Genomic DNA, 26454 nt, shown 5'->3' on the forward strand with positions numbered 1-26454 from the left:
GTGTTTTAACCTACAAACTCCTCTGAAGGTTCTCTAGCCTGCCTGACAGGCTTGTCCGGCCACATGTGATTGCTCACAGCCTCCCAACCATGAGAGGCACGAGATGCTTTAAACCCTCTAAAAACAGGTTCTTTAGAGAAGTTAGAAAACTATTAGTATAAGTATAATGGGCTGATCAGAAATTGTATTGGTGAAGGGTTTTTCACTTGTTGAGCCAATGTTTGTTGCTAAGTCTCCACATCCCCTGCCCTTACACACATTAATGAATATATAGAAGAAATAAGTATTAACCTTTGATATTAATCACGTTAGACCTTAGGCTAAGTAAATTCTTTCCTTAACTAAAACCCACTACACCCTCACCCTATAGGAATGTAACTTTATTTGGGTGGCGTCTGTTTTAAGAATAATCACCCCTGGAGAAATAAGTGTCCTGGTTGACTGACTGCTGTCACAAGGAGAGGGTCATAAATTGTCAGCAGGCCCCCCTGGCCAGAAGATGATGTAACACCCCTAAGACCTCTGTATACATTTGTATGAAGCACCTGACTTTGATAAAAGTCAGGACTGCTGTCCCCACGTGACTTTTGTATAACATCTCAGTGTATAAAAACAGACTCTGGAAAATAAAGAATGGGGATCAGTTTCTCGAAATACTGGTCTCCCCATGTCGCTGTCTCTCTCAAACTCTGGCTGAGTCTCCATCTGGAGCGCGGAACCCGCCATGCTTACTAATTATGCCTGGGCTTCTAAGATCCGACCGGGGAGGCCTCAGTGTCTCCTCTCCTTCGGGAGAACGGAAGGACGCCTGCGGCCTACGTAAGTGGTGCAAACTTCTTGTCTTGAAGTTTTATTGGTCTCCCGCGTAAACCAAGCTACTCAGCCTCTTTTCTCCACTGAATTTCCTCACTGAGCTATCCTTATTTCAGCCTCTTTTCTTCACTGAATTTTACTGAGCTATCCTCATTCTATTACTCTTTATATCCTTAATTAACATTTCATTAAGCAATTGTTTCCTGATCTTCGCCTACGCCATCTCTCCTTCGAATACCCTGGATCAGCCGGGGCTGGTCCCCGGCACCTCCCAGGCCTCTTCTCACCCCAGCCACACAGCCTCATTCCAACCCAACCTCCTCTCCACCTGCAGGGCCTCTGTACCTGCTGTGGCCTCTGCCAGACGCACTCTCTGATCCCCACTGCCACCCGGTCAAAAGCTCCTCCTGCTCAAACAGCCCTTCCTCCAGGGAGCCCTCCCTCCAGGGAGCCCTCCCTGATCTCCAGGGACGTCAGCTCCCCTGGACAGGCCCGCAGAGCACATCCGCTGCACTCCCACGACGCAGGGGTTTTCTCTTCTGCTGAACTATACGGTCCCGGCGACAAGGCCACACTGGGTGTGGGGAACATCTGGCATGCATCACAGCCCTCAGGCAGGCTGGGCACCGGAAGTGATTGTTGGGGTGAAGACGTGGAGAAATGGAGGGTGAGGTGGGCTCACCACTTCCTGCACGTGTGTCGGTGGGGAAGCAGCCCCAATTCCTCCACCGTGTACCGAGGGGGCGGCTGTGACGATTGAAAGGGCCTCTGATCTCAGAGAGCTTACGACGGTGCAAAAATAGGCCTCGAGCGTGATACGGGGTCTGCAGTTTGCATCCAGCTATCTCAACGTCAAAGCTTCTCTATTAACTGGACGTCGAGCCACTCAAACACCCCTGCCCAGCAGAATCCAGGGATGTAAAGTCCCGACGGGGGCGGGGGTGCTCCTCCTCCCACAGGGTCCCGGGGCCTGCAGGTTTCACTGGGGTCCTTTTCTGGGGAGGGGGCTGCCTCTAGCTGGGCCACCCTGACCCCAGGTTCCCGCCCTTGTGCTCAGGGGGGCGGGGTGGGGTGGTCCCCGGGTCCCTCCATCCTGCCAGCCCAGTGGTAGAAGCCCCCGAGTGACAGGAGACGTCAGAGCCCCTCTCCCCGCGGGGGAGTCAGGCATGTGGCTTCCGTCAGGTTCCATCTGGACACGCCCAGAGGCAGCCGGGAACCCTGGCAAGGCTCGGAACCCTGCCCGAGTGGGGCCTGGGGCAATGGCTGGCAACCACCTTCTCCAGGCCCGGGCTGCCACAGCAGCGTGGCCAAGGGGCATTTCTGCCCTGTGACCCACCTCTCAGCAGGTCCCATGGGCAAGCAGGACCAAGCTACCAGCTCCCCAGTTTCACCCAAGGGCCCTCCTTCCCTCGGGATCCCCCAGCCACCCCCTGCAAAAGCAGCCAGAGGGCACCGAGGCCCTGGCTGCCCCAGCGATGCGCCATCAGACCCCTGACCCCCACCCACCAGGCCTCCCCCACCGCCCCCCACGCTGTGTGCATGGTGGCGACCACAAATAATTCCGTGTGCCCATCCACGCATGCCCTCTGCCCCCACCAGACCACGAAGGGCAGAGGCTGTGCCCACTCAGTTTCACCAGCACGACCCCCGGTGCAGAGAGGCTGTTCCGTACTTGTCTGTTGTAGAAACTGAGTGGGCAGACCAAGTAACAGAGGGTGAATAATCAAAGCGAGCGTTTTTAGTTACTCAGCAGTGCTGAGCCCCTCCCCGAGCTTGAATGAGTTAGTTCATTTAATGCTCAGAACCCTCCCCGCCCCCGACGCAGGGCCTTCCCTGCGCTTATAGATGGAGAGAGTGAGGCACAAAGTGGTGCCCGCCTGAGTTACAGGTGGAGAGCTGGTAGGGGTCAGGGGTCAGGGAGAGGGGTCAGGGTGAGGAGGAGGCGGCGGCGAGATGATGGGGTGATGGGCGGCCATCAGTCCTTGTTCAGGCGGCCAGGGCCAAACTCCTGGGTCCCACTGACCCTCACCCCACCCGCCCCCCACCATCCACACCTCCCTCCCCAGAGGAGCACCGAGAAACCCAGCCCATCCTGTCTGCGCCCTCTGCTGGGCCCCTGCCAGGACAACCCTCGGATGGGATGAGGGGCACTGAGTCAGGGGCCCCTACTCCCCGGCCAACTGCAGCGGCAGCCACACCCCAAAGACCATCTGAGAAAGCCCAGGCAGAGGAAAAAACCTGGGGCGCCCGAGAACAAAGCAAGCCTCCAGGATTCCAAGGCCCACAGCCACAGAGGCCTCTGGCAGCAAGCAGAGGGGGCGGGGGGCCGTGTCTGTTTTGGAAACCCCGGAGGCTGCAGGCACAGACTCGGGAGGCAGGCCTGCGAGCCCGCCCGCTCGGGCACACGTGGCCTTCATTACGCTCCCTGCCTCCTGCAGGCCCGGGGGCCTGGGTGAGGAGGAGCCCCCGGAAGCCCGCTGCCCTGGTGGCAGCCCGCCACCTCCCGCCATGCGACCCGCTTCCACGAACCACGCCTTTCCACTCTCGACCTGGTGAGCTGAAAATCAGGAGCCCAGCTTGTGGGGGTCGAGCCACAGGTGGGGCGGGCACTCGGTGAGGGCGAGTTCTGTGCCGCCCACTGGGAGCAGGATGCAGGGAAGGAGCCGCCGGGCCAGGGGCCTGCAGTCTCAGTCTCAGCACACTGTGGACACCCGCCAAGGGCCACAGCTCTGGACAGACGGGCCCCCCGTCCCCAGGAAACCCTCCTGGACCCCGCCCAGGGGTGGCCCGCTCATAGCCCATGGACCAGGGCCAGCCGGGCCCACGCTGCCTCCCTAGGGTCCTGCAGGGCCTGCCCACAGCTGATGCCCATTGAAGGTTTTCAGAGCGAACGACCCAGGACTGGACAGGACGTGGACTCCCTGCCGTGGAGAGAGGTCTCCAGACAACAGGTTCCCAGGGCTCCCTCAGAGGGGTGGAGCTCGGCCACAGACCCCCCAACCCCCCTCCAGCTGAGCACAGACCTGGGCCAGCACCAAGACCCAAGGACGCCCTCCACTGGTCGAGCATCCCGGGAGGAACCAGAGAAGAGTCTTACCTTCGAGGCCAGCTCTCGGGACAGAGTGCACGGAGTTGGGGTCCTCCTCCTCCTCCAGCCGGGACCGGGGCCCAGCCGGCTGCTGGGGCACCTCCTGGGTAGGCGGAGCACGGGCCGTCTCCTGCTGAAGTGTGGTCAGGGCGGCATGGGCATTGGGCTCGGTGGGGGCCTCGGGGGGGCCGTGCGTGGTCTCAGTCAGGAGGATGTTGGGCATGCTGAACGTGGGAGGGGGCCCGGCGCTGCGGTGCGTGGCCTGCACGTCGGGGATGAGGTTCTCTTCCACCCCAGCCCTGGCCTCGGCCCCCTCCTCCCGGACAGGGTGGGCCGGCATCGGGCCTGCCGTGGGCCGTCTGTCCAGCCCCCGGGGGCCGCCTGCGGCCAGCTGCTCCTGGACGGCTGGCGCCTCCCTGTCTTCCTGACCATCGTCCGTCACTCTCCTGGCTTTGGCCTGCACAGGGGCCGGGGGACCCAGGGCGGCGGCTGCCGTGGGCCTGGGGAGGGCTGCCGGCCAGAGAGTGGCCTGGAGGGCCGAAGGTGGCTGACGCCCGCCTCCCAGAGCGGCCGGGCCCCCAGCGCCCGCCTGGAGCTCGCCCGCCAGGGCCTCCGCTTCGGCCACCTCCTGGTCGTAGCTGTAGGGGTCCTCATAGTGCCGCTCGGGGTCCCCATCCTCGGTGTCCGAGGTGTTCCCGGGGGCGGCGTCTCCGTGGCAGTCGGGCAGCGGGTAGCAGATGAGCTCACCGCCTGCGTCCGGGCAATGGCAGGCCCGGCAGGGCGCCAGGCGGACGGTGTGGCCGGCGGCGTACTTGCGGCCGGAGTGGACGCAGCCCACCTGGCCGCACTGCGGGCAGCTGTCGGCCGCCACCACAGCCTCGATGCAGTTGGGTGGCAGCTCTGGGCAGGGCATGAACTGGCAGCTGATCTTGCCGCCGCCCGGTGGGCAGGAGCACTCGGTGCTGCCGAAGTCCACGAAGTAGGACTGGCCGGCGGGCACGCGGCCGCGCACGAAGCCGCCCTGCAGGCAGTCGTAGTACTGGTAGCCCTCGCAGGCACAGCCCCGCTGCACACACGTGGCGCAGCAGGCCCCCGGCTCCAGCGCGTCCTCGATGCAGTTCTCCAGCGGCGGGCACTCAACGCCCGTGCAGTCCTGCCCCGGGGCTGCCGCACCGCCGGGACTCAGGGCCAGGGCCAGGGCCAGGGCCAGCCAGGCTCCCATGGGCTCCCCGAGCCGTGCCATGCCCCGCAGCCGGTCACGTGCAGCCTCCAGACGGACCGTCCTCGCCCGCAAAGCCCTGGGGGAATCGGAAAGGACAGGGGTCAGCACTGCATGGTGGGGGTGGGGGGACTCGCGTGCACGCCCGGCACACATGCCAGCACATGGGGGCACGGCTGGACAGCCTCACCGTCTCCGTTCACACACGGAACTCGCCCCACATCCCCGCACACACACTCCCACCTGCTCGGACGCTGCACAGACAGGTCACCTCGACTCTCACCTGGGTGATGTACAGGGTCGCCAGCACCCAGCTCAGGGCCACGGCCCCCGCCCTCACCCGCCTCCTGACACGTCCCCGAGTGGGACCCTCTGCCCCCAGTCCCGCAGGCACACACACACACACACGTCACACGCGTTCACTGGGCACACGGCCACAGGCACACGGGTGACGGCCAGGCAGAGGCCCCACCACAGTCCTCCAGGCAGTTATAAGCACCGTGTCACCAAGCCTCACCCGTGTGCCGGGACACGACGGGTGGTCTTGCACACACGGTCCCAGGCACGTGCACACGGCAGCACCCAGTTTATCTCCCCCCTCGAAATCCAGGTTGAGCCCCAGTCATGCGCCCACAGGCCCGGCGTGGCCAGCCGAAGGACACAGCCAGGTGGACGCGGGGCAGGAACCAGGCCCTCCCAGGTCTCACGCAGCAAACAAGCCCCCCACCACTGCGGCCCTCAGGTCCCAGGGCTCAGGAACAACCCCCAACAGACCCCCCACGACTGCAAGCTTAGCTGCAGGGCAGCCTTCTGCCAATCTCCTCAGCAAACGTTACTGTCGTTCGCAGAATCAGCCTTGCACGTTCACTGTCCTGCACACACGCACACACACGTGCGCACACATGTACACACGCCAACGCCATGCATTCATGGGGCCCTGTGAAGAGCTCCCCGCCTCTGCCCGCCCCCTCCACCCACCTCTGCCCACCCCCTGCATCCACCCTGCCAGCCCCCTCCATCCACCCTGCCAGCCCCCCTCCATCCACTCGCCTCTGCCCACCCGCCTCCATCCACCCTGCCCGCCCCCCTCCACCCACCCCTGCCCAACCCCTCCATCTAGCCGCACACTCCCCTCCCCCTACCAGTACCCTGGAAGCCGCCTGCCGCCTCCCTCCCCCGATCCCTTTCTCTGCAAAGCCAGTGTGCTCTGAGAGCAGCTGACCCCACAGCTTCCCGGCCAGCAAGGAGCAGCCTGGATTCCCTGTGGGAGCTGCCCCGACCTGCCCTCCAGGGCCCTCACGTGACCCCCGCAGCCCCTCCTCAGCCTCCTCTACATGCTCCTCGAATGTCACCTTCTCACAGGGCCTCACTCGTCCCCTCACCTCCATCCTCACAAAGGTCACTGGTCCCACGGCCCTGGGACCTGCCGTGACTCGGGGACAGGCCTGCCCCGCCCGGGGCCGCATGCTCCTGGTCAGAGACAAGGGGTCCCCCTCCACCCGCTCCCCGCCCCAGAGCTGTGCTGTCAGTCACTGCTAAAGTTCTCTGACCTAGAAACGAACACATTGAAGCCACATCGCTAGTACTTTAAGTTTGTAAATTTCACACCCAAGAAATATAAGGATAGGGACTTCACTTTACTACGTTTATAACAGAGATAAAGAGGTAACAGCCTTTAAGCTGCCCACCTCCTGGCTGAGCTGGGGAGAACACAATGAAAGAATGTGGGAGAACATGAAAGAACACAGGAGAACACGATGAGAACACGGGAGAAACGATGAGAGAACACGGGAGAAACGAGAGAACATGGGAGAACACCATGAAAGAACACAGGAGAAACGATGAGAGAACATGGGAGAACACCATGAGAGAACACGAAAGGACACAGGAGAACACGGGAGAACAACATGAGAGAACACGATGAGCGAACATGGGAGAAACGATGGGAGAAGAAGGGAGAAACGATGGGAGAACACGGGAGAACACCATGAGAGAACACGAAAGGACACAGGAGAACACGGGAGAACAACATGAGAGAACACGATGAGCGAACATGGGAGAAACGATGGGAGAAGAAGGGAGAAACGATGGGAGAACACGGGAGAACACCATGAGAGAACACGAAAGGACACAGGAGAACGCCATGAGAGAACACGGGAGAACACAGGAGAACACCATGAGAGAACAGGAGAGAACATCATGAGAACATAAGAGAACACGGGAGAACACCATGAGAGAACACGAAAGGACACAGGAGAACGCCATGAGAGAACACGGGAGAACACAGGAGAACACCATGAGAGAACAGGAGAGAACATCATGAGAACATAAGAGAACACGGGAGAACACCATGAGAGAACACGAAAGGACACAGGAGAACACCATGAGAGAACACGGGAGACACGATGAGAGAACACTATGAGAGAAACGATGAGAGAACACGAGAGAACACGATGAAGAACACCGTGAGAGAACACGAAAGGACACAGGAGAACGCCATGAGAGAACAGGAGAGAACACAGGAGAACACCATGAGAGAACACGAGAGACACGATGAGCAAACACTGGAGAAACGATGAGAGAACACGGGAGAACACCGTGAGAGAACACAGGAGAACATCATGGGAACATAAGAGAACACAGGAGAACACCATAAGAGAGCACGAGAGAACATGGGAGAAACGATGTGAGAACACGGGAGACATGATGAGAGAACATGGGAGAACACCGTGAGAGAACATGAGAGAACATCACGAGAGAACACGGGAGAAACGATGAGTGAACACGGGAAAAACGCTGAGAGAACACGGGAGGACACCATGAGAGAACACGATGAGTGAACATGGGAGAAACAATGAGCGAACACGGGAGAACACTGTGAGAGAACACGAAAAAACACAGGAGAACACCAGGAGAGAACACAGGAGAAACGTGAGAGAACACGATGAGAGAACACGGGAGAACATCATGAGAACATAAGAGAACACAGGAGAACACCATGAGAGAACACGGGAGACACGATGAGAGAACACAATGAGAGAACACGGGAGAAGCGTGGGACAACGCGGGAGGACACGACGGTGGCACAAGGGCCTGGCCGGCAGGGCGGTGACGGCGCGGCGGCCACAGAGCAGCAGGAGCAGCCCGCACCCGCAGCCCGTCAGCCGGGGCTGAGGGCACAGCCCCCCAAGCCGGCGCCCTGCAGAACGCGGCTTGTTCCACCAGCGCTGTGGCCCCAGCGTGGGGAGGCGGGTGCCAGCCCACAGGGACTCCGGAGATTACTGAACGCCAGGCGGCCGTGAGGACAATGGAGACGTAAATGAATGAAAGCCAGGAAATGGGACAGGAAGAGGCCGGGGCAGGGGAGAGGCTGTGTCAGCCAGGGGAGTCGGGCAAGGCTTCTCTGAGGAAGCGACATGTGAGCGGAGGCCTGAGCCCCGGCCCTCTCAGGAGGCAAAGCACAGCAGACGCAGAGACGGCGAGTGCAAGGGGCCGGAGGCAGGACCGGGGAAGGGGAGAGGGGCTCCCCACCACCCGCAGGGTCTACCCACCATGGTGGAGCCCAGCGAGCAAGGGCCAGGGTGCTAATGGCCAATGAGCCCCAGAGCCTGGAACGATCCGACAGGATCCTCGACTTAAAGGGCTTCTCTGCTGCCGTGTTGAGAGCAGGAAGCTGGGCAAATGATGGGTGGTGGGAGAGGACGTGGCAGGGCCGGCTGACAGCCTGGGTGGGGGGTAAGGAGTCCAGGAGAAGCGGAGGTCTGGGCCCGAAAGTCGGAAGGATGGATGGAGCTGGGGCTTCCATGGAGGAGGGTCACGACGTGCTGGGGAGACTGGGCCAGGCTGAGTTTGAGAAGCCCGGGGACGGTCCAGGTGAGGACGGTAAGGATGCAGGTGAGGACAGGAGCAAGTGCGCAGTGGGGCCAGAAGCCAGGGCGTCCCTGGGCGAGGGCTGACCCCCACGGCCCACCTCAGGCGGGTAGAAGACCCCCCAGCAAGGAGGCCCAAGATCCACATGACAAACCACAGAGATGGGGAAACAAAGGCAGCCCCTCTGGGTCAGAGACAGACCAGGCTGCAGGGAGCAGAGGGAGCTCCCCGCCCCCGGAGACAAGCAAGCCGACTGGGAACCCGCACGCGAGACAGGACTGGGAGGGCATGATCTCTACACGGCTGGTTCTCGGATCCAAACACCCTGTTCCAGGGGGTGCCCACTGCTGTTCTCCCAGGGCCCCTGCCGGACAGAGCCCCCCAAATGTTTCTTCTATAGGCTTCTACAGAGGGCCCCCCCTTCCGATCTAAAAAGAGGAATCACGAGGGGAGGGGCTGAGAAAGGGTTCTTGACCTCCTGCAGCCAGAGAGTGGGGGGACACACGGAGACCCTGTGGCGGACTGCCCAGGGCCTGTGGCTGGGCCGAGGTTGGGGGGTGCCGGGCCCGAGGTAGGGGCTCATTGGGGACCACGGAGACGCAGAGGCTCCCCCAGGCTCTCCCGACACCCACAGATGAGCCAAGCTGGGTAAGGAAGGCATGCACGCTGATGATAATAAGACTACGACTGTCACAGTGCCAGCGGCCTACGTGAGCCCTGGAGCGGACACTGAGAAAGGGGCATTCGTGCGTGCAGGGCGGGCGCCAGGCTCTCCTGATCCACGGGGTCCTCCCAAGGGATCTGCAGCCCGCGGCGATGGCCAGTGATGGGCATCCTCTCGGGGCCTCATGCTCCATCACCAAGAGGCAAAAACAAGAGGCCTTTAGACAGGAAGGAAGATGGGAGATGCCTTCGGCTGGGGGCGTCCCGCCCTGTGGACCCAGGGCAGGCTCGGGGCAGCGGTGGAGAGGTGGGTTGGCCTGGGCTGACCACAGCTCTGCCAGGGAGGGGTTCTGATGCAGCCCCGGGGCCAGGGTCTCACAAGTGGGGTGTGGGCAGGGCAGGGCCGGGGCTCGCTCAGCAAGGCTGTCTTCCGAGGGTGCCCAGGGAGACATGCCTACTGTCCCACAGCCCCACATCCACAGGGCGCCCAGGGAACGGGGCGCTGATGACGCTGACCACACCTCCACTGCCCTCCCTGCCCGGCTGCGAGCTCCCCCCCAAACACAGACACACGTTCCTCCATTCAGATGACCCCCACCCCCATAAACGGACTACAGCACACCCGTCCACAGAAGCCCCGGGTTCATACTCTCTGAGCTGGCAAGGCCACCCTGGTGCCCCCCACGCGGGGCACTGACTCATCGCCACTACCAAGCCTCCACTCCTGAGCGTGGGGTCTGGCCTCATGTGACAGACAGAAACTCACAAGATAAGGGAATTCTTCCTTTCTCCAGCTCGCTGAGCCTTCTGATTCTGACAAGAACAGGCTTGCCAGAGCTGGCCAATAAAAATACAAGACAGGCAGTTACAGAGGAATTTCAGATAAACAAGGCATGATTGTTTGGTACTAAGTCAGTCCTGTGCGATATTTGGGAGATACTTATTCCATCGTTTCTCTGAAATTCCAACATAACTGGGCATCCTACATCTTTACTGGGCAACCCCAGACGAGAACAAAGTCTCAGGTTGACGCTGGTGTGGCTTCAAAACTTTAAAAATATCTGTGAGGCATCTTTCTTTTAAACCCAAGGCAGACACAGCCAAACGCTGAGGCTCTCAAGCAGCTGGGGATGACAGAAGGGAAATAAACACCAGGACCCTTGTAGACACACCAGTTACAAGCACGCGAGCAATCGGGACCACCTGGCCTGCTGGCCGCCACCTCACAGAGCAGCGCTGGCCCCAGCATCTCCCAGAAGCCTGTCCAGACCGCTGCCCGCTGCCCCCAAGTCCAAGCAGAGGGTGAGTGCCGACCAGCCACCCCACCGTCTGTCCACGGGTGTGTTTGGAACCCACACGGTGCTTCTGAAATTAGTTGCTGTTATTAACGTTGCACTGTTACTAATTTATAGAATCGATTTAATTTTATGACACAGAAAATCAGAACATTTTACAGTCAACCTGGATTTCCAATTTCTCTAGGAAAATCTGAAGCTGGGCCTGACGGCAGGGCCTCAGTGGTCCACGGCGGGGCCACGCTCGCTGTCCATCGGCATCACGGGGCTCCCCCCGGCACCCCGTTTCTGTCTCCTGGAACCCTCCCAGGCCTCTCCTGTCTATACACAGGCAAGAGAGTCCCGGGGGGCGGGCGGGGGGCGGGGAGGGGGGGCGGTCCCTGCTACTTCCCGCCTAGAGTTCTGAACCGCCTAGTGTTCTGGGCTAGGAACTGTCTCTTCTCTAAGTGGAAGCTGGGGAATCGTGCCCACTCCAAGAAGTCCACTCCAAGGAGCCTCGAAACCTAGAGAACATATTAAAAACCAGAGATGTCACTTTGCCAACAAAGGTCTGTATAGTCAAAGTTGTGGTTTTTCCAGCAGTCAGGTACAGATGTGAGAGGTGGACCACAAAGAAGGCTGAGTGCTGAAGAAATGATGCTTTCAAACTGTGGTGTTGGAGGAGACTCTTGAGAGTCCCTTGGACTGCAAGGAGATCCAACCAGTCATTCCCAAAGGAAATTAACCATGAATATACATTGGAATTCCAGGACTGATGCTGAAGCTGAAGCTCTAATACTTTGGCCACCTGATGCAAAGAGCGACTCACTGAAAGAGACCCTGATGCTGGGAAAGATCGAGGGCATGAGGAGAAGGGGCAACAGAGGATGAGATGGCTGGATGGCATCACCGACTCGAGGGACATGAGTTTGAGCAAGCTCCAGGAGACAGTGAAGGACAGGGAAGCCTGGCGTGCTGCAGTCCATGCGGTTGCAAAGAGTCGGACACCACTGAGAGACTGAACAACAACCAAGGAGCCCGCTCCTACCCGGGCGGCCTGGAAGGTCAACGGTGTGAGAATCCGACATCCGCGCAGCCACACGAGACACACAAGCACGGGAGGGAAAGCGGGAGTGACACGCTGGTGCCTCCCAGAAGCAGAGCCTGAGATGGGTTCTGAGCACGGGAAGAAGGGTGGTTCTCCCTGGAAGAACCCTTGGGAGAAGAGAAAAGGGGACACGACGGCAACGGTGCCGTCTCGGCCGAAGTCTGACACCTGCCTGACCCCACGGGGAGCGCCCAGGGCTCACCCCCATCAGGCACGTCGGAGGGCCACCTGCTGACGATGGCGGAGGGACGCCAGCGGGAGATCACCTCCTGGGCCTGAGGCGGGGGCGGGGTGGGGAGCAACACCGGTTGGCCAAGGGTGAGTGTCTGGAGAGGGTGCCGGCGTGAGCCAGGAGCAGCAGCCTGGGCACCAGCGGGGACCACAGGCTCTGCCACACACAGACGCACACACGTGTGCGTGTGCACAGGAGCAGGTCAGGGAGCCTAATCCAAGAAACTCCCCCAAACCCAGCTTTACTTTCTATATAATTTGGGCTGGGATCACCCCAGGCTCAGAGAGGTAAGAAAGTAATGTCCTAAAATGTCGACTCAACGGACATGAGTTTGAGCAAACCCCGCAAGATGGTGAAGGACAGGGAAGCCTGGTGTGCTGCAATCCATGGCATCAGAAAGAGTCGGGCACGACTGAGCGACTGAACCACCACAACACGTGTCCTGAAAATAGTCTTTGCACACAGATGTTCACAACAGCATTATTCACACTAGCCAAAAGGGAAAAGTAACCCAGGCGTCCATCGACACAGATGGATCAACATTATACAGTTCCCTACACACAACGGAATATTATCCAGCCGTAAAAGGGAAGTGCTGACACTCGTGACCACATGGATGAACCTGGAGAACACTGCCCGGTGAAAGAGGTCAGATACACGAGCTAGGACTGAACGACCCACTTACGCGCGGTCCTTGGAGAAGTCAGCTCCACAGAGACGGAGAGCACGATGGTGCGTGCGGTGGGTGGGAGGGGCGCGGGTCTAATGGGGAAGAGGGTCGGCTTGGGAAGATGAAGGTTTTGGAGAGGATGGTGGGGACCTTTACACAACAGTGGGAATGGACTTAGCGGTACTGAGGTGTCCATTCAAAAATGGCTCAGCGGGTCAGTTTTATATGTATCTTCTACAGCCAAAAGTAATAAAATGTGTGCTGTGAGCCTAAAGTGAACAGTCAAGGAGCAGAGGGCAGAACTGCTGTGCTGAAGACCTAACAGGAAGCCAGGGCCGCCCCCGAGACCTCCCCGTTGTAGGAAGCTTCCTGGCAGCCAAGGCTAAAAGGGAAATCGGAGGATGACCCAGTGCTCCTTGTCTGATCAGAGGAAGTCATCTAATTCTCTGGGAAAAATAAACGTGCTCTTGGCACAAAGAGTCAGGAGGGATTTTAGCTGTTGATCAGGTTCGTATTAACCTTTGCTTCCTCAGCACCGACAGAACGCCCAGCACCGGCCTGAGAACTTCCAGCGTGTTGATTTTATTTAACCACGCTCGACAGATAAGGAAACGCAGGCCCACACGGGCCCACAGTGACACCAACGGTAAAAGGTGGTTCAGATATCGGAAGGCAGATCCGCCAGGCCAGGAAGCACAGCCTGGGTCCTCCACGTTGCAGACATTCATTGCCCACGTGCTACTTGCCAGTCTCCACGACAGGTATTGGGATGCGGCCACGAACAAGACCCCTGGTGGCCAAGACCTCGTGTGGCCAACATCCTGGTGGATGGAAGAGACAAATACCACATAAGAAGGGAACAAGGAGCTTCTGAGGGATTACCCTGGCAAGATGGGGCCGCACAGGCCTCCCCAAGAAGGTGACACTTGGGCTGAGAGTCTCCTGGCACAAGTGCAGTGGCCGCGCTAAGATGTGGGAGAAGCCAGCCAGGAGGCGGTAACAGCACGTGCAAAGGCCCTGTGGCATGAACCGGCTACACTCCCTGTGGCCGGCACGCAGGGAGACAAAGAACAACAGGAGAAGAGCTGACGGGAACAGCAAGATGGAAAAGAGGCGGGGGTGTGAAAATTAAGGAAGAAGAGAAGGTCAGAAGGAGACCAGTCAGTCACCCATGCCCAGGGCCCCCGGGAAAGTGGCAAAGTGTCTTGGTGGACACTATTCCAACAGGGTGGCGGGAGGCATCACCGGGTCCCAGCACGTTAGGAAGTCATCAGGAAGCCGGAGGAAGATTCCAGCCACAGGAAGCAGGGAGCCGGCTCAAACTCTGTCATCGTCAAAGAGGGAGAGCAGGCACAGGGGGCAGGGCTAGACAGCTACGCCACTGAGCTGGTGGGTACCTGGGTGCGGTGGGGGCGGGGATGGGCGAAGGACCATGGAAGGAAGGTGCGTCCTCCGGGGTCAGAGGCCGTGGTGGTCACAGGAGCGCCTCTTCATTGGTATGCTGACTTTCATGGACTTTCGGGTATGTTTTGGTATGCGTGTTTTTTCACAAGGGAAGAGAGTTTTAAAAGAAAAGAGCCTATTATAATAGTCCAGAAAAAGGAAACAAGAGAGCTGTTGGCAGAAAAAATGGACAGGAGTGGACAGATATGAAAAATCGTCACAAATCACCCAAAGAAAAGTGATTAGGCCTGGCTTCCACCTTTAAAGGCCGATATTCCTTCCCTTTCTCATGGAAAGACATCTCAGTAATCAATGCCGTCATCTGCAAAAAGACAGGGCTGGCCAGGGGACAGCGGGCATGGCTGAGGGCACAGGGGACTAGCCTGGGACCCCCAAGGCAGACGGGGACTGGAGGGAGAGTGCAGGGGACCCCGGGTCTCGGGCCAACCTGAGGTGCAAAGTACTGACCGCAGTGGGGCCCAGGTGGAAGGCACAGAGGGTGTTGGGGCCCATGTGCTCACACTCATGGCCCTGGAGACCCTCCACGGGCGAGCTTGTGAAAACCGGGAAGACCATCCTTCCAGTTTAACAGCCAGACTTCTTCCCCTCCCTTCCCTCTCTTTGCTCATAAAGAGAAACAAACAAACAAAAAAAAGTAAGTAAAATGATTAAAATCTCCTTAAATCCAGAGTGAGAGTTGAGCCTTCATATATAATCACTAATCTCATTACCAACATAAGCAGGTGAAAAATTACAAAGATGAACACCCAAGACTCACAGTCAACCCTCGAGAAAAGAAAATGCTGCTTCTGGCACAGGACGGAGCTGATATTTTCCTTCCCCAGGAGTCAAGACTCTGGAGAGAGGAAACACACTGGGCGGAGCGGTGAGCAATGGCCCTGCCCGGGCCAAGGCTGAGCTCATCACCCTCCCCACCTGCGTCCCCACACCCTCCACCCGGTCCCAGGCAGACAGACAGGCATCCAGCTTGCCCGCGGTCCTACCCGCCGAGGACCTCTCGCCCGACTGCCTCCCAGTTGCTAGAACTTCTGATGGTTCTCTACCACCCCCAATCTCTTGGTTAATGCACCCATCTCCACCACAAAAGGAAAATGTGAGCATTCCCTGGACATGGCACGGCTTCTCATTCGCCCATCGCACACTCACCCTCCTTCCAAGAAGGGCCCCTGCATTTCATTCTGGGGTCCACACCACTCAATCGCCATGCCATCCGTGCTTCTCATTCCTCTCGCAACAGTGCCTAGCCCAGCGATGGACACCAGGCCGACCTGAGCCCGTGAGGCCCAATTCAGGGCCTGTTGCCCTGTTTGCCCTGGGCAAACAGCCTCTCTTGTTCCCACTGTATTAGATGTGAGCTGATTTAACAATGAGGGTCCCTGAAGCCATCGTGTTGTCAGGTGGAGACTGTCTGAGGCTGGAGTCAACTCAAAAACAAACAAAAAAACAAAGGCAAAGCCAAGATATAGGAAAAGAGCGATGGAGTCACAGCGACAGCTGTCGAGTACCTGGATCCAGCCAGACCTGAAGCTAACAGATAAGCTGAGCTCTGCCAGTCATGAACCCATCTTGCTTATGCTTTCCATCACTTGCAACCCAAAGTCTTAACAGATATATGGGCTTATATAAAAAAAAAACTGATGCCTATCATTTTAGGGGTCTCAGAGACTCTCTGGGATTCATGGAACCAGGGTTGAATACCCCTGGCCCAAGGATAAAGTGAAAACTCCTAGGGTTAGCTTTCAAAGTCCTTCACCATCCAACTCCCACCTATCTTTCCTACTCCATTTCTCTGAGTTGCCCTCCACATACGTAATTCCTGCTAAATTCTAAGGCTCTGGTTTACAGCCGCTCATTTTGGCTAATATCGTTATCCCAAACAAGAGTGCCCTCCCTCCTGATTCTCTGCACACCCAAATCTAAGGCCAAGACCCAAGGGCCGGTGGACGGATGAATGGATGGGTGGATGAAGGCACAGATGAAAGCATGAATCACTGGACGGGTGAGTGGGTGGGCACCAGAGGGAAGGTGGATGAGAAGGTGGACTAGCAGATGGGTACATGAATTGGCACGTGGATGGACAATGATGAAGAGATGGACGGGTGTCTGACGGATGGCGGTCCGATCAGGGATGATGGGTGAATGAATGGCAGATGGAAGACAGATGGATGTGAAGATGGATTGGTGGATGGAGGAGTAACCAGCCCGTGGATAAATGTCTGGTGGATGGGCAGGCGGGTGGGTGGAAAGATGGGTGAGGAGATGCAGGCAGCGTGGACGGGAGGGTGGGTTAGCAGCGGGGGCAGCAGCACGGGGCCGAAGGGCTGAAGGACAACGGGCTGGCTGGGCAGGAAGTGGGTCAGCAGACAAGCGGATGCTCGGATGGCGGGTGGGCCAGCAGACCGTGAGCAAGTGAGGGGAGCTCTCGCTCCACCAGTGCTCCTCCCAGCCTCCCTGGAAAACCCAGAACAAGGCCCGCAGCTCCCCCACAGGCCAGCGTCTCAGGGGAGTCCTGCATTGCGGTGAACAGCGTGCAAAGCGCGGGGCGGGTGTCAGACTGGCTCACATTCACAGCCCAGCGGAGCCCCCTCCTGCCGTCTGAGAGGCTCCACCTCTGAGCTTCCTTTTCCCCGTCTCCATCCAGTGAGGAGAACACGCTGCCCTTGCAGGGCGCCGTGGGATGAAATCGAAACGTAGCTGCAGCGGCCAGCCCAAGACCTGGTCCAATCGAGCTGACGATAGTTCCCACTCTATTAAAAATTGTTCCAGCGCCTAGAATAAGAACGGGGCCTCCTCCTCCCGTTTTATGAGACTAGGGAAAGTCCTGATACCAAAAGCAGACGTGGACACGACAAGAGTGAGGTACCAGCCAGCCTCACTTATGAATCGAGCTGCCAAGCCCTAAGTAAAATATCAGAAAGTTGAATCGAGCAGCACATTACAGGGGTAATAATACATCGTGTCCAAACAGGGCTTACCTCAGGAATGCAAGCGCCGTACAACACTGAAAAATCAAGGCAATTCCCTAAAAGACAAATTCGATGTGAGCCTTTCAATAGATGCTACTCAGTAAGCTTCAACATTTTGTGATTAAAAGCCCTGAGACGTCAGTTGCTCCTGGTACAGTGGACCATCCACTCGGTCCTTATTGGAGGGGCTCCCTCCCTGACAGACATAGAGAATGGGTTCACCCATCACCCACCCCCACCACCACACATACGCAGAATAAACTGGCCTTTACAGGGATTTAATTCCTCTCCTGCATGTGTGTATGCTGTTATATGTGACTCTATGTGACCGCATGGACTGTAGCCCTCCAGGCTCCTCCATCCATGGGATTCTCCAGACAAGAATACTGGAGCGGGTTACCATGCCCTCCTCCAGGGGATCTTCCCAACCCAGGGACTGAACCCACGTCTCCTGTGTCTCCTGCATTGCAGGTGGACTCTTTAGCCACTGAGCCACCTGGGAAGCCCAACGTCTCTCTCCTGAAAGGGACACAAAGGTAGGAGATCAACTCTGGGGTCCACCGTTCCTTCAGAGCCTCCCAAACCAGGCACCTGCCCTTCTCCAGCCCCTGAACTCCAGGGGTCCATGCACACCGAGAAACTGCTGGAGGAGGAGAGGGGAGTCCCCGAGCGGGGCCGGGACCTGGTTCTTTCCCTACCTCTCTACCTACCACGCAGACCGCCTCTGGCTTCCTGTTTTCCTTCTCCATCGGAAGCAACATGCGTTTTCAAGGGAAGCTGAAAGACCAAGGGTCCCTCCACAAGAGACGCATGTCCATTACCTGCCGGTCCGTGTGAGCAGGAGTGCTGGGGCAGAGGGGGGTGAGGTAAGTGCATCTGGGTGCACGTGAAGTCTAAGTGAGTACGCGTATGGGCAGGTGTGTGCCCCGAGGCACGTTTAAGCATGTAGGAGTACGTGTGCGTGAGTGTGAGCCTGTGCACGCCTGCCCCACTGGGTTCCCAGCTGCGCTGATGTGACCAGGTGTCAGCGCCCATCACACCCCGCGTCCTGTCCGAGCTCAGCGCGGGCAGCTCTGCCCACATCCCTGCGCTCCGGGCTCCCGTGGTGCCCTGGGCAGGCTGGTTCTGCTGCCACCTCCCCTCTGCCAGACAGGCCAGATGCCCACGGGGCCAAGGCCGGCAGGTCGCCTCCCCGTGCTGGGAGCTGACATCTGGCGCACATGGGCCGGAGGCGGGGACCCAGCTCTCCTGCTCAGCCCTGATGCTTCTGGTGGGTGGGAGAGTGGGGATGGGTGGCTGGATTCACTCGCCTGGCCCCAGCACAAGACCGGCACAGGATACGAGATGCATCCTCAACGTGACTGTCGGCTGCGCTCATCCCAGAAGGGCCTTCAGCAACGGGGAAAAACTCACGTGACGTCACCCGGCAAGTCACTGGCCAAGCTGGAGGTGGTGGTCCCACCGTAACCACCGCCGGCGTGTGTCCACCCTTCATACAGAAGCCCCGTCTCCTGGGTCCTCCTTTGAGCCTCACGGAGGCCAGGGAGGGACTCTGGGATCGGGGATGGGGGCAGGGAGACAGACAGAGACATGGAGACACAGAGGGAAGCAGCAGCAGGCAGACAGACAAACAGACAGACAGATAAGGATGGGCAGGAGGTGTGATGAAGCGGATGGGCAGGGGGCCGGTCCCGCAGACCCGGGCTCCTGGACCACCCTCCGAAGCATCAGCGTCCGGAAGGCGGTGCAGCCAGGGAGGCTCTGTGACCATCTGGGGCCTCTGCCAGGCCAGCACCCCCATTTATTTGCATGGCCCTGAAATTTAGAAACTTCTTACGGCTGTCCCCAAAGGGCCCCCAAGGCCGTCAGTCAACTCTGCTGGAGCAGAGATGGGCAACAAGTGGGATCAAGCCCTGGACCCTGGAGGTCAGGGTTCAAATGTGAGCCCAGCTCCCCCCAGGCTGTGGGCGGCTCAGAGGATGTGACCCCAGAGCAGACCCGCTCCTGTCTGCTCGTGAGCCCAATCACAACAGCCTCCGGGCGACACGGGCTGACTCCAGAGGAGATGTAAAGACCGCAGCTCGGCACCAGGCAAACCAGGCATTCAATAAAGGACCTGCCTCAGCTCCTCTCAATCTCATGGCCCCTCAGGTCTGCCCAGTGCCCTGGGCCCTCTGCCAGGCACACCCATGGCCTGAGCAAACTCCTATTCATCCCTAAAGACCCAGCTCAGTATGCCCCCTGCCAGTCAATCTTTCCTGGGCGTTCACAGCTGCCTTTTTTGCCCTCCCTGTGCCCTGTGTGTGGAGTCCCAACCATTTGGAGTAAGGAAGGCCGGGCTGGAGGTCAGGACTCCACAGCCTCACTCTGAATCTCCAACTCCCCATTTTCCAGGCCCAGGCAGGTGCACGGGCACCCTGGCCTGGCGGAGTCCTCATCCCACCGTCACCCAGCACCTTGGACCCCTCTTCTCACACTTCAGACCATTCCTGGGCTCCAAGTGACAGCAGAGCCAGGAGGGCTGGCCCCAGTTTGCAGATGAGGAAGAAACTGAGGCCCTAGGAGGTGAGATGGCCTGAGGCCAGCAGAGTCTGCTCGAAGGCAAAAGCCTCCAGGGCCGCAGGAGGTCGCCCACTCCTGGGCACACGGGGGCTGGTGGCCCTACCCTCTTGGCCACACAGAGGCTCTTGATGCTCCCCGCCAACTACGCCCCCCTGGCAGACAGGCACAGCACTTCCTCACCGCCGCTGACCCAGGCAGGGCTGCCCTGGCCGCCCATATTACAGCACACGTACCCCCCACCGAAAAGCCAGGCTCCCCACCCTGGAGGAAGGAAATGACCTTTCTCCAAACCAGCACTTTCTTTGCTATAATCTCCATATATGAGAAGACTGGCATTTTTGCAATGCTTCCAGATTCCAACAATGCTGAGGACAATGGTGCGAAATGACGAACGACTTGACCCACAGGGGCCCCGGGAAGGGACCAGCCCGAAGGAAAGGGATTAGTGGCTCCTGCGTGCCACGGTACCCCGAACCCAGGGCAGGACCCAAGGTGGACAGACCTGGCCCCCGCGCAGCCCTGGTCCTCACATGCTGTGTGACTGCAGCCAGCCTCCCACCTACGCTGAGCCTGGTTCCCTGCCCTGTCACCTGCCCAGGCCTCCCGCTGGCCGGCGGACCCTCGCCCCTCCGCTCAGAAACGCCCGAGGCTGCCCACCCGCTACCCTCTGAGCAGGACTTAAGGTCCTCCCTGTCTGGTCCAGGACGTGAGGCCAGCCTCACAGCCCGCCTCGCCTCCCACTCACCCGAGAGGAACCAGTGTTCTGCTCACCCCTCAACGTTCACATTACAGAGAAAGTATCGCCCCCTCCAGGAAGCCCTCCCTGACCACGCCCAAACTCCCAGAGGCTCCGTGCTCTCCCGTAGAACCACTCTGACAGAAGCATTTCAGAACTGCCTAAATGGGTCCCTGGGGCCCTCAGGATGGCTACTGGAGGGACCCTGGGTTGGCCCACACCAGAGGCTGTCCTGAGTGCTGGGTGTGAGGGGGGGACTCAAGGTCCCTCACACGGAAGGAACCCCAAGGCCAGCCAGCCTCTCCCAGCTGCTCCCACACAATCCCCACCCTGGATTCCCAACCTTCCCGGAGGCAGGCTGTAACCCCACTCCCAGAAGCCAGGGGTCCCTGAAAATCCCAATCAGATCGGCCTGCGCTCATCTGATTTCTCATCACACCCAGGGTAAAACTGCAAGTCCCCCTGTATCCCCAGATCTGACCACCCCCTTGCTCACGGGGGTCCTTCCTCCAGCTGTTCTGGGTTATAGTCCCTGCTGTGCCCCCTTCCCCGAACTCCACTGGCCTCCGCTGACGTCCCCCCTACAGCAGCCCCACCCCCACCCCGGTTCCCGGCCAGCTTCACCTGCTCTGCAGCCCAGGTGCACCCGGCCGCCTCGGGACTTCACAGTGAGCATCCGTCTGTCTCCCTGAGACAGCGAGCTCTCTGGGGGGCAGAGGAGCTGGTCCTGGCACTGCTTTCCCCAAGGACAGCGACCAGCACCCACTGGGCATCACTCCCTTCCTCCTTCCAACAACCCTAAGAGATGGGTTGTGACGCCATTTGACAGAGGGGGTCCTGTCCCAAAGAAAGCATGGCCTGTGACCAGCAGAGGTGGGATCTGAGCCTTGAGGGTCGCCAAGGCGGGGACTTCCTTGCGCCCAGCAGGCCCCCGTGGTCTGGACCTGTCGCTAAGCTCCAGCCCACTGGCAGGCGGACTGCGGAGGCAGGCTGAGGATGGGCGCCAGTGCCATGGTGCCCACCCCAGGAAGAGCCAGCAGTCAAACCTGGAGAAGGAAACTCCCACAGGAAAAGGGGCAGAGAAAAGGGCGGCATTTTTTCTTTTGTCCAGTTGCCAAACTTTGCAAAACGTGACTTTGCTCGCATCTAATTTTCATCACAGTGGAAACCTTTGTATACCGTGCCAGGAAGAAGTCAGTCTGTTCGGTAGAGCAAGGAACTTAGAAACCGTCCTTAAACACTGCACTTAAAACTCACAAATGAATACTCACCCACCAACCGCTCAGCTGCGTCTGACTCTAATGTAATGCTTAAACAGCGAACACAGTGGTGTGGCTCAAAATCCAAAAATATAAGGCTGGCAGTGGCAGTGCCACCTGATCTCACACCCTGGCCCCCACCTGCACCCGCCCTCCAGGCAAAGCGCAGGTAACCACTGCAACTCACCCCAGGGCTTCCTCCCAGCGCTTGCCTACGAGCATATAAGCAAATGCAGGTTCACAGCTCTCACTTGGCACGAGACACACTGTATTTTACACACCGTTCAGCACCTTCTTCTCTTCTCTCGACGGACCTCGAGGATCAGCGCCTCCTTTCTACAGCTGCATAGTACTCCGTTGGAGGTTGCACCAACGCCTATTTCTCTAGCATGCATCACCCTGGATCTCAAAGGTCTGTTGATGGCCCTGTCTCCTCACCTCCCCTGTAGGTTCTCAAGGGGGATACCTGCCCTCGGGCCCAGGCCCAGAGAGGGCCTCCCTACTCCTGCCAGCACCCTCTTGGTGGGGGCACACAGCCCTCAGGTTGCACCGCCAGGGAGGCTGTCTTAAAATGGCAATTAGAGCTCGTGGCTCCCTGGATAAATACTTCTCCGCAGCTTTCCAACTCCCTGCCCTGCCCCTCCTCCCCTCCCCTACCAGCTCCAGCCTCCTCCCTTTCAGTCCCTCGTCCCTCGAACACGCCAAGGCTCACACACAGCACGCCAGGGTCCCACCAAAAGCCATTTGCACCAGCTGCGCCCTCAGCCAGCACGCTCCCATAGCAGCTCAGAGATCCCCTCCTCCGAGGACCCTGTCCTCCCAGCTGGGTTGGGCTGCCCTGTTGGCTTCAGTGCCTTTACAGCAACTACACCTGCCTGAAGTCAACCTAATTCAATTCTCTGTTGCTTCAGTCACCCTACCTGGCAGGCTGGAACTACATCCCAGGACCAGGCCTTCAGTTTAGGGGGGCAGGTGGTGAGAGGTGGGACATCAGGGTTCAAGAAGCCAGAGGGGAGAGATAGCCAGACACTTCCTGGGCAGCGGGCCCCAGGCTCCCCTCCTCAACACCCCATTTCAGGACCGTGAGCCCTGGAAAGCCATCAGACAGAACCCACTTTACAGAAGAGAAGACACAGGGTCACGGAAGGGCGGAACAGGCCCTTGGCACCCTCTTCCATAGCAGGAACGAAAGCCTCAGGAGGTACAGGGACGAGGCCAGGGGCTGAGTCCACCCCCCAAGTCCCGCGTGCCGCCCACAGGGCCGGTCCTCAGTCAGTCAGTCAGCAAACTTCCAGGGAGCCATCCACCACAGGCACAGTCAGCTGGCATGAGTTCGGCCACATCCATGCGGCAGAAAGAGAGCAGAGAGTCACAGCAACCAGGCCTTAAGGCAGCCACCGCCCCGCCCCACGCCACCCAGCTAGAGGCCGCCAAGAAGTGGGAGCTGGGAGCCTGTCCCCCGGCCTGAGCCCCGCCCTGCAGAGAGCACCTCCTCCTCCAAGGCCGGCCAGGGGTGGGGAAGGGAAGTGCTCCCTGCTCCCCGCCACGGCAGACACAGAATTCTGATGCCCAACAGGACAACCAAGGTCCTCCGGAGGCCCTGCAGCCTTGGGGAACTCGGAGTCTGCAGCCTGGTGGTCCTGGAGTCAGAGTGACTGCAAGGCCATGGCAGGAAGAGTGTCCACCAGCCCAGGCCCACTTGGGGTGGCCGCTGCTGCTGCAAGAACATCCCAGTTTATACAGCAGGTCTGGAGGGAGCCGCAAATGTGAAAGCGGCCAGCTGGGGACTACAGCCAAGTGGGCCCCGGCCCCGACCCCAGGGGCGGCAGGCAAGCCAAACTACTCAAGGGCACCAACCCCCGGCGACATGGGTCCCAAGCCGCCGGAACCCTGCGATTTCTCACAAGACAGAAATCTGGACTTTTCTGTGAAGCTCACCGATCTGTAAATGCTGACAGCTAATTAAATTTTTAAAAAGAATACTAACGTGCTGAGAGCCAAACCAAACAGGCAGGGCCAGGCTCGGTGGGGGCTGGCAAGTCCGCGCCTCCCAAGTAAGAGCCTCTGACTCCATCCACGCCCTGCCCACTGCCCTTCCCAAGGCTCTGGATCTGGTCGGGGGTCGGGGCGGTGGGCAGTCGATCCAGCAGTAGTTCCCAGGTCCTCCCTTCCTCCTGGGGGGGGCGGCGGGGAGGGGGATCTTCAGCCCTGTTTGCACGTGGGGATGGGGATACTCAGAGTCCCAACCACTCAGCCACAGACTCAGGCCAGGCCCAGGCACCAGGTGACCCCAGAAGGGCCCTGCAGCCGCACCGTGATCCGAGGGGCTCGGGGTGATGGCCAGCACCCAAACGTTCTTTCCATTTTTCCATTTCTGGCCGGTCACGGTGACACCTGCTGGCTCAGGCCAGCTTTGGACCAGCCCAAGTGGTGGGCACACACTGAGGTGGGAATGAGACCCTGTGACCGCAAAGGGCAAGAGGGCACCCCTGCCTGGAGAGTGGGCAGGAGAGGATACAGGGAGGGGGTGTGTGGGGGTGGGAGTGAAGGGGGGGGGTTGGCAGGGCCAGTCACCCCGGCCTGTGCTCCCAGGAGCCACCCAGGCTCCCCAACAAGGGACAAAGCCTCTGGGGGCTTGCCTGGGCCCCCACCGGGGTCAGGAGGGCATGAAGCGGGGTGCCCACGGGGGTGGGGGGGCCGGGGTCCCCCAACGAGGAAGCTATTGGCCTCTGCAGGCATTCATGGTGTGTGTGTGGGAGGGGGGTCTGCTCACCACCGCAGGTATGCGTGTGACACACGGGAGAGGCGTGTGGGACAGACACGTGTGTGGCACACCCGCGTGCACGGCGGCGAGGCACACGCGCTTCACAGGCAGCGGGGTGGAGGCAGGCGTGCGTGTCTGGGGCCGCCCGTGTGCAAGGCACGTGTGGGTGAAACCTGTGCGCGCACAAGAGACGTGAGAGAGCGGAGTGTGAGGGGCCGGGCGTGCGCAGGGGGTCCGGGGTGGGCGTGCGCGGGAGCAGGAGAACTTGGGCCGCCCGCGGTAGGGGGACGCGCGGGGGAGGAGAGCGGTACCAACCGACCAGGGCCCGGTTCCCTCCGGGGACGGGGGCCGGGGGCCGGACTAGGCGGGGGAGCGCCGCAGAGGGGGAGCCGGGGGGCCCTGGGGCGCGGGCCGGGGTCCGCGTGCACTCACCGCGCTGCGCTCCGTTCGCCCGGCCGCCGGCGCGTCCACCCGTCCGTCCGTCCAGCCGTCGGCGCGTCGAGAGCTCGGGGAGCCCGGCGGCGGCGCGGGGCGGGCCGGGGGGCGGGCCTGGGGCGGGCCGAGCGGGCGCCGGGCCCCCGGGCCGCCCTGCCCCCTCCGCCTCCGGGGCGGGGTCTCGGCCGCGGCCGGGGAGGGGGCCGAGCGCGCGCCGCCGCTCCCCGCCCCGCCGCGCCCCCGGGGCCGGACGTGGCCGCGCCGCGCGTGCGCCTCGAGCCCCGAGCGCCCTGGGCGCGCCCCTTCGCCGACCCGTTTTGGCGCAGAGTCCTCGCCCTGGCCCTGCCGCCCACAGGGGCTTTGGCCCGGCCGCCTCGGCCAGCTGGGCCTCAGTGTCCCCGCCGGGAAGATGGGCGGGCCTCCCCGAGCATGTTGAGAGGGCCCGAGGGGCCTGGCCGCCTCTCACCCGCTCGCTCCCCGTCTGGGGGTCTCCCACACCACCCCTGGCCTGCTGGCACCAGGTCCCAGCCCCCAGCCTAGGCTTGTCCTTTTCCCCAGCCCACACAGCTGCCTGTGGCCACTGTGTGACCTCAGCCAAGGCCCTTGACCTCTCTGAGCCCAGGCTCCTCATCTCTTGAGCAGCCATATCCTGGGCTGTTGGTGGGGAGCCATGGAGAACCCCGTATTATGCCCTCCTGGCTAGGTGCGACAGGCAGTGAACACCCCAAGCTGTCAGCTCAGAAGGTTGAGTGCCCTGATGCCGACCCCCACAGCCGGGGCGGGGGGCCTCGTCCGGCCCCCACTCACTGGGTTTGGCAGCCTTGGAGCTGGCGACAGGACCTACAGGGACAGGCTGCCTTCCCCAGACCTCCCAGGCCCTGTCTCCTGGCCAAGGGCTCAGAACCCGTCCCAAAGCCCACATAAGCAAAACCGGCCACTGCCAGACCGGGGCAGCCCGGTGAAAGGGGGACTGGCCCCCAGACCCCTGGGCCCTGGAGGCCTGGACTCTGCACAGGGACCCAGCCCCGGTCCCTTCCCCACCACCGCTTAGGGCCCCAGAGAGTCAGGATCCCAGAAGTCTGTCCTTCCATCGCTGTCTCTTTTCGCTGTAAAATTTACACAGCGTGAAATTCATCACGGCAAGTACCATTCAGTGGCGTCCGGACAGTCAGCTTTCTCTGCTAGCGTCTCCGTCCCCATCTCTCTGCTGCTGCGGGTCAACGTCTCCCTGTGTCTCTGGGTGTCTCCTTCAGATGGCCCGTGTCTCCCAGGCTCTCTGGGGGCGTCTCCCCCTCCCCACCGACCCTGTCTCTCCGTCTCTGCGTCTCCGC

At 60.1% G+C, this 26454-nt stretch overlaps 1 protein-coding gene across 3 annotated transcripts in view; it reads right to left on the bottom strand.

The window, feature by feature from the left end:
- The window catches only part of FBLN2 (fibulin 2), a 68564-nt gene extending 43288 nt beyond the window's left edge, over positions 1-25276 (bottom strand). For 2 of the 3 annotated variants that reach the window (XM_070360586.1, XM_070360588.1), the window contains exon 1: positions 3911-5199. In XM_070360586.1, coding sequence (XP_070216687.1) covers positions 3911-5144 — 1234 coding nt within the window. In that variant the 5' untranslated portion in view covers positions 5145-5199. Of the gene's footprint in view, positions 1-3910; positions 5200-25120 lie in introns of those variants that run through there. The other variant, XM_070360587.1, reaches the window with a different exon arrangement.
- Between the last annotated feature and the right edge of the window lie 1178 nt (positions 25277-26454).

Source organism: Bos mutus, chromosome 22 (assembly GCF_027580195.1).
Source record: "Bos mutus isolate GX-2022 chromosome 22, NWIPB_WYAK_1.1, whole genome shotgun sequence".
NCBI lineage: Eukaryota > Metazoa > Chordata > Mammalia > Artiodactyla > Bovidae > Bos > Bos mutus.